Source organism: Diabrotica virgifera, chromosome 1, assembly GCF_917563875.1.
Source record: "Diabrotica virgifera virgifera chromosome 1, PGI_DIABVI_V3a".
Taxonomy (NCBI): domain Eukaryota; kingdom Metazoa; phylum Arthropoda; class Insecta; order Coleoptera; family Chrysomelidae; genus Diabrotica; species Diabrotica virgifera.
In genome coordinates this window covers 169,767,485-169,776,115 of record NC_065443.1, presented here as the reverse complement: position 1 = coordinate 169,776,115, position 8,631 = coordinate 169,767,485, and the positions used below count along the sequence as shown (strand labels likewise).

At 33.3% G+C, this 8,631-nt stretch overlaps 1 protein-coding gene across 1 annotated transcript; it reads left to right on the top strand.

Moving 5' to 3' along the window:
• Positions 1-6,721: 6,721 nt before the first annotated feature.
• Positions 6,722-7,604, top strand: LOC126892005 (uncharacterized). The gene is made up of 3 exons (XM_050661413.1): positions 6,722-6,841; positions 6,917-7,480; positions 7,593-7,604. Exons 1-3 carry the CDS (start codon positions 6,722-6,724, stop codon positions 7,602-7,604), a joined length of 696 nt encoding a protein of 231 aa, XP_050517370.1.
• The last annotated feature ends 1,027 nt before the right edge of the window (positions 7,605-8,631 follow it).

The window sequence follows — 8,631 nt, the reverse complement described above, 5'->3', positions numbered from 1 at the left end:
CATATTTTTTAAATATTAAGTAAAGCAGAGTGTATATCTTTTATCTAAATAATTAAAATTATATAGCAAATATAAGCAATTGTATAATACTTAATAATCATCAGCTGCAGAAGCCATTTTTCATCGAACTTAAGTATACACCTTTTGCAACGAATATGAACGATTTAATTAAATTAAAGCTCCTTTTCAGCTTTATATCAGCTTTTATAAAGTTGCTGATTAAAAGTACTTACAAAAGTTCTGGACAAGCACTATTTCAGCCCAGAATATAACTGAATAGAGAAGGTTGAATAATGTATTATGAACTGACTTAAATAGCGCTTCCCCAGCCTCTTGTTCAGTTTTTTTTACATTGTTGATCAAAAGTAGACAAAAATTCTGCAGCAGCGCTAGTTCAGCTTAGCATTCAGCTGAATAAGATATGCTGAATACTATAATACAAAGTGCCTTAAATAGCGCTTCTCCAGTCTAATATTCAGCTTAAGTCAATTGGCTGCAAAAGGGCTTACAAATAATCTGAAGCAGTGTTTGTTCGACATATTAAACAGCAAAATAGCTTAAACAGCCTTTGTCACTTTTATGCGACTACTAATCAGCTGCAGTACTCAGTATTTAGCTTGACCAGCTATTATATGTTTGTTGGGTAGGATCATCCTGGTTACGCCTATGCACTTGATAGCACTTTCTTAGAATATCCTTAAAAATATATTCTTCTAATACAAAGATCTGCAGTAGTACGTTCTAAGTATATAAATAGAAGGTTTATAGCACTTCCTTGGAATATTCTAAAAAGTACGTTCTTAGTATAAACTAAAAAGATGTGTGGTAGTACGTTTTAAGTATATAAATAGAAGGTTTATAGCACGTCCTTGGAATGTTCTAAAAAGTATATTCTTAGTATATACTGAAAAGAAGTGCGGTAGTACATTCTAAGTATATGCATAGAACGTTTAAGTACTGTAATGTAGTATATACTCAGTATGTGCTATGCACATTCGCAATGGTAACTACGCATATTCTTAGTATATACTTTTCTGAAAAGTATGTTCTATGAATCTACTAAGAACATGAAATTGTTATGTGGGAAAGTGCTACTTTTCCTCCCGGGAATGAAGTTTACTACCCGACGCGTAGCGGATGGCAGTAATCATTTAAGGGAGGAAAAGGCACTTTACTCCCATGTTATACATGTGATTTTGCCACCTTCCTCAAATAACAAGTCAATTTTTTATTTTAAATAATTTATTTATGTAACTAACAAAATTTATTAGAGAACTAAAACTAACAAGTAGGTACATTCTAACTGTCAACTGTCAAATATAAATCAAATTATTAATGTAAACATTGTTAAATCAAAATAACAATTTACTGTTTTTTACCATTCTGCAAAATACAGGGTGTACTATAAATAAACCTTAAAATGTGTAGATACTTACGTATAATAATAGATAACACATTATTGTATAAGGCGTCAATAAGTTATTTCATCAATTACATAGCATGACGTCACTTTTACTTTTACTCCGTAGGGAGGAAAAGCACGACTTTGCTCCCTACAATCAGGTCAGGAAAAGTTTACTTTCGGTAGAGGTAGGTGGAAATAGTTATTTTCCTAACAAATGTAGAAAGTCATACTTTTCCGCACGCGACTGCAGTTTGGCGAACGACGCGAAGCGGGAGTTCGGCAAGCAGTCGAGTGCGGAAAAGAGACTTTCTGCAAGCGTTAGGAACAATATTTTTTCTACGAGTCTTTAAAAAATGACCAAATCTTAATCAATTAATTTAATTAATATGAAAATACATACACAAATTAATTCTTTGACAAGGTTGTCAAAACCAAAGTTTCAGCATAATTGGTTAGCATGACGACGATCTTGGTTTCCATGACTACGATTCAAAACCACTGTTGTTATCTACTGATTTGACTTTCGAATATTATGTCAAAATTATTTTATTTCATCGAATTCTCGCGTTAATTTCATTAAAACATGAACACAATAAGATATATTTGAAATAAATTAGTAAATAATATCTAAATATTAGTTTATTGCATGTATTATAATTACTTTAAGGCCATATTAACATATCTAAATTAACACGCGTGCGGAAAAGTAAAACGCGTGCGGAAAAGTAAAACGCGTGCGGAAAACCAGGAAAAGTAAAACTTTCTAAACTAAAATGCGTGCGCGAAAGTAGACATTTTTGCACGCTCGTAGAAAAAATAATTATCCCACACGTTTCTTAATCATTTCAACACAGATTTACACCTTACTTCGACTCGACAAAGATTATCAGAGTCTACTTATCAACCACTACAGAAAGCTGGTTCCCGTCTTGTCTGAAGGACAAGAGATATTTGTAGAGTCAGCTCAGTATGCAACCACTTATACGTTTCCTTCAGAAACGTAGTCGGTACTTGAGACAGAACCTCTTTACAAGAATCTACAGGTCGAGCAAGTCTTGTAAATTTCTCTGAAAACATCTGAGTCTTTCCCTGAACATCCCAGGAAAATCCTGTGTCAGCATTTTAAACATTACCTGAATGTCTTATTGGAACATTCCATGAATGTCCACGAATGTTCTCTGGACATTCAAAATATATTTTGTAGACATTCCCTGGAAATACAGTGATGAGCTCTCTAATAACCGGCAAAATAGCACAAAAGATGTATTAAGTAGTGAGATAAAAAGACATGAAACTAGTTTATTGTATTTTTTTTATAAATTTTTTGTATTTTGACAACGACACCCGACTTGGGTGTCGAAACGTTAATAAAATCATTTTTAGGTAAAATTGTGGCTTATTTCCCATTTGAATATACTTGATTATGAAACTAGTTGAGCTGGGAAATTTAGCGATATTAACTTATACATTTAGATTGTATTGATTGTGTACCACCTTCAGACGTATCAGACGAGTTTGGAAACTACCACTGTCACAGTGACAGTTTTAGTTGACATACTCCTCCGATATGTGTAAAGGTGGGATCAATATAACGTAAATTTAAAGGTTAATTTCGCTAAATTTCCCAGCTCGACTAGTTTCATTTCTTTTTATCTCACAACTAAATGTGTTGCCCATATTTTGCCGGTTATTAGGGCACTTATCACTGTACATCCTTGCTGATGTGACAATACCTCCTATCTGTTTTTTCATGAGTTTTGTATGAGAGATGGAAAAACATGTTTTAAGGTCACCTCCTGTGTTCATATGTAAGTTTTGACTTGTTTTGTAGTTCATAGATAGTTTAATTTACTACAAAACAAGTCAAAAAATATCATATGAAAACAGGAGGTGACAAGTTTTTAGTCTCTCTTACAAAACTCATGAAAAAACAGATAGGATGTATTATTACATCACTGACGATATGTGGCCATACCAAATAATACATCCTTGATAAATATAAACATTTTTATTGAACAAAATCTTTTCATACATTTTTTTAATGCAATTTACTGATATTCCTAAATATTTCAAAAAAATGTGTCACATTTGCTTTGTAAACCTTTCTTTTGCCTTTCGTAGCCACATATTCCGTTTCCTTCCTGGTTTTTTGTAGACCACTTCTCTCAGCTGATTCTAAAAAAAATGAAATAAATGGTAATTTTTCTATCCTTTACAATTAACAATCAGAAGAAATATTATTTACAGATAATGATATGCATAATAATAATAGGTTTGTTCTAGCATCAGTTTGAAACCATCAGCGAATAGTAGACCAGCGTGAGTAGAGGGGATCGCACTGGTGACTGTATTAGGTGCGTTCACGGGCACAGTTGACAAATTGTCGCCGACAATTTCTAACCTCACTTAATATAAATAATACCGTTAATAGATAAATATACAAGGTATATTTACTTTTAATTAATATTAATAACTAATTATTAAATTATACTAGGTAAATATAGCTTGTATATTTATCTATTAACGATATTATTTATATCATTTTAAAGTGCGCATGCGTTTTGATGCTAATTTGTCGCCGACAGGCTCCCGTGAACGCACTTATTATGTTCTTTTACTGACCAACTGTTTGCTGATGGTTTTTGACTAGTTTGACTGTTTGCTAGAACAAACCTAATAATAATAAATATTTTGTATTTTGACAGTGACATCTGATGTGGAAGTCAAAACATTAATAAAATTATTTTTTCAAGTTAACTTTCACATGCGCGTCTTAAAATTGTACTTTTAATACTTATATCATAAATAACTATTAAAACTATCTTAAGAGGAAACAGTATCAATCAACAGGTAGCGAAAATGTGTTCCAAGATTGCGGCTGTAATTTTGAATATTTTTCAAGATATTTGGCACACATATTCGTAATATAATAAAGAATGGCGGTACAGAGCCCAATTTGAAAAATATATTATTATGTGGAAATTACTCTGTAATTAAATACAATATAAAAAAAACGAGCTTGTACCGCCATTAAGAAGAACAAAAAAATACACTTTCTTCAAATACAACTTTTTTATCCGATTTTGTGTTATTTTGGAACTACTAAAATTTTTTATTTCATTAGTAGTTCCAAAATTACACAAAATCTAGGCATCGGATAAAAAAGTTTATTTGAAGAAAGTGTATTTTTTTGTTCTTCTTAATGGCGGTACAGGCTCGTTTTTTAAATATTGTATAATTACAGAGTAATTTCCACATATTAATATATTTTTCAAATTGGGCTCTGTACCGCCATTCTTTATTATTTTACGAATACGTGTGCCAAATGTCTCGAAAAAATATTCAAAATTACAGTGACAATCTTGGAACACGTTTTGGCTACCTGTTTATCGCTACTGTATTACCTTAAAACATTGTAATTTGTTAAACCAGTATATTTTACTCTACTAGCTACCTAATTTTCCACTGTTTCTAAACACTTGTTTACATGGGTAGAGTTTTGAGGAGAGTAGAGTAGCAGTAGTACTCTACCAAAAATGGCTTGATACCATTCACATGAGGAGAGTATAAGTATAGTACTGATGCTAGTATAGTGAAACCGATTTTTGTATTTTTAAACACTCTTGATTATAAGTGCACCTTAAATTCTTAATTTTTTGCTTAAGCTCGTTTACTCCAAAGCCCCCTTTGCCATTCTTTTGACGATTTCATCCTCCGCAGCTTGCTGCAAACTTTTATTTCTGTAGTATACACTTCCTAAATTCCATAAACACTGGTATTCGCCGTATTATAGCTCTACAAGTTTTAAAGTTTCATCTTCGGTGAACTTCATTTTCACTATTTACACAAAACACAATTCCAGCCAGAATGACAGCGCCCCCATGTACTCTCCTACCTACTCTATTCTGCCATAATTGAGCGTGTTCCATAGGTAGAGTGCGCAGCCGAGTAGACATTTTGGCAGTAGTGGTGGTCATAGAGTAGTTACTTTGCCATATGTTGCTAGTCACTCTACTTTAACTCCAACTATACACTCTACCAGCTATTCTACTGTGCTGAGCATTTTTACAGGTAGAGTTACTCTACTCTATCAAGTACTTGCATCATTACTCTACCTGTGTAAACAAGTCTTAAATCTACTGAATGAAAATCTACTTAATCTTAATCTACTCTTAATGAAAAATGTCTAAAATCATTTACCCACCTAGTATTATTGTAGAATTTAAGACAGTCCAGTGCCTTATAAATAATTTCAATATGAATATTTTTTCCTTTAATTCTCCTTTGATACCACTCCATTTTAGATTTTGGGGAACTAATTTCATTGTGTTTATAGCCCATATTTATTGAAGGAACCCAATCTGGAGATTGTTATTATTTATTGTTATTATCGATTAAGTCGGCTGGTTTTCCTACAAGATTAAAATGTTAACATCTTCAAAAATCGTTACTGTTGTAATTGTAACTTACCAGATATAAAATGATTACAGCAGACAGGACAGGAAAATTTTCATTTCGCTAGTAAAACCTGTACATTGTATTGCATTTAACCATTGTTGTCTCTCAGATACCTTATTTAGTTCAGTTTAAAAGTGAACTTTATCTTGACTTTATCACAATTACTTTGCATTTCACACTTCAAAACACAACACCAATGAAGCATATTATCTTTCTAAATTAATAATTCCAGAGAAAATGTTAAATTAATCTTTGTACAACACAAAATTACAAAGAAATACAACTAAAATTATCTAAAACTCATTAAGAACAGATAGAATAAGATTTATCTTTTACACCCAGTAGCCATATTGATATTGATTTAATTTTGACAGCATGTTGGAACGGATTTAAATTTGGTAAATATAACTCCGCACCACCACGCAACTCGAAACACAAGTACGCAAACACGGTTGCGTGAAGCGTGGCTCGCAATCGTGAAATTTACGAGACTTGCTCGACCTGTAGGTAGATTCTTGTAACCTCTTTGGGGGAGAACGACAGGATGTCAAGATGGTAGTAGAAGTTAGGTTAATAATATGGATTGTCGCTTGGAAATATAATTGTAATAAAGTGCTAAATAAAGATTGTCTCAATAATTCTACATGGTGGCAGCGAACTTGCAAATACTCCGAGGAATATTTGGCAAGTAGAACCTTCTTCGAAGAGCAGAAATAAAGTTAAATAATTCCAGGGATGGCAGAGAATCAAGCAGGAAGCCATGTGCTTGCCAACATGGCAACAGTATCAGCTCCTTCTGAGTTTAATTTCTCCCTTCCAGGATCATGGAATTAGTGGAAAAAGAGGTTAGAAAGATATATGTCGGTTAGTGGTTTTATAAACAAACCAGAAGCTGAAAAAATTGATATGCTAGTGTATCTAATGGGGGCAGAAGCAGAGGAAATTATAACTCAATTTAATCTAACACCCGCACAGCAAGTATATAGTATTATTATCGAGAAGTTTGACGCTCATTTTATACCCTAAAAGAACGTAATATTTGAACGATTCAAGTTCAACACACGTAGTCAACAGCCAGGGGAGTCGGTGGATGCATATATCACTGCACTTCATAGCCTGGCAGAGCATTGTAGTTATGGGGCTCTAAAAGATGAGTTAATAAGAGACCGCATAGTAGTAGGAGTTTTAGATGTAAAAGTAAGTGAGAGGTTACAACTCCAAAAGAACCTAACATTAGGGGAAGCTGTATTAACAGTACGTCAAGCCGAGCTGCAGAATTCTCAAAACAGGATTCTTAGGCAAGAACGAGTACAAGAAGTAGCTACGGTCAATGCACACAGAGGTAACTACTGGTCACAATCACAAGCAGAACCAAATAAATATGGACAACAGAACACATGGGGGAAATCCAACAAAAACTACAAATGTACATACTGTAGTGTACCAAGCTGCAACAGCCGAGAAAGATGTCCAGCAAAAGATAGTCGTTGTCGATTATGTGGAAAGAAAGGACATTGGCAAGCTAGATGTAGATCCGGCAGGAATGTAAGAGTAGTTGAAGGTCAAAACTGTGCTGAAAGTGAGGTAGGAATAGAAAATGAAATGGAAAACTTACAGGTAAATAACTTTGATTTTCATCTAGGACACATTTACACTAATGATAAAGATCAGTGGTTTGCAAAAGTTTTAGTTGACAATAAATATGTTATGCCTTTTCTTGTTGATACAGGTGCTGATGTAAGTTGTGTCTCTAGAAATATGTTGTCTGATTTCTACAAAAATAAAATGTATGTTTGCCAGGAGTCCATAGGGGGCCCTGATAATAAAAAACTAGAAATTGAGGGTAAAATTGATGTTAATTTGACTTATAATGACAATATGTGTTCAGAATCTTTATATGTTGTAAAAAATCTAAAGGTGCCTATCCTTGGTCGGCCTGGAATTATAAAATTAAAAATGCTTAATATTAATAAAAATAGTTCACGTTATATTAATAACTTAGTATCTAAAAATATAAATGCATTTGGGGCAGAATCAGAGACCTACAGTGCTAGCAAGTACTCATTAGAAACGATAGCTGAGTCATTTCAAGGAATATTTGATGATATTGGGGAATTTAAAACAGAAATGAAACTTGAGCTAAAATCTAATGTTCAGCCATTTGCTCAGTCAGTACCACGAGTAGTTCCATTACCACTCATGCCCAAGTTAAAAGTTGAGTTAGACCGTCTACTTCAGTTGGGTATAATAAAACCAATTGAAGAACATACCAGGTGGGTAAGTCCTATTGTTTGTGTACCAAAGGGTGACTCTGTTAGGTTGTGCGGAGATTACACAAAACTTAACCAAAGTGTATTAAGAGCTTATTTCCCACTTCCAAAAATAGAGCATACTTTGGCTCAACTGAAAAATTCAATAATATTTTCTAAGCTCGACACAACTAGTGGTTACTTCCAAATTAAACTGAAACCAGAAAGCCAATTGCTAACTACATTCATCACACCATTTGGTCGATACTTTTTTACACGTCTTCCCTTTGGAATTTCATGTTCTCCAGAATATTTTGCACTTAGGTTTTCTAAGATTCTTTCAGGTATGAAAGGGGTAGTCTTTTATATGGATGATATTTTAATCCATGCTAGTTCAGTCAAAGAACATGACGAAATTTTAAACCAAGTTCTAATAAAATTACACAGTGAAGGTATAACCCTTAATAAAAACAAATGTGTCATTGCTGCTAAGTCAGTCAAGTACTTGGGGCATATCAT

Bases quoted from the DNA above. Each gene is read 5' to 3' on its own strand.
- LOC126892005 (XM_050661413.1), top strand. From the start codon at position 6,722: ATGTCGGTTAGTGGTTTTATAAACAAACCAGAAGCTGAAAAAATTGAT. The intron at 6,842-6,916 runs GTATATAGTATT...GAACGATTCAAG, and splicing joins ATCTAACACCCGCACAGCAA to TTCAACACACGTAGTCAACA.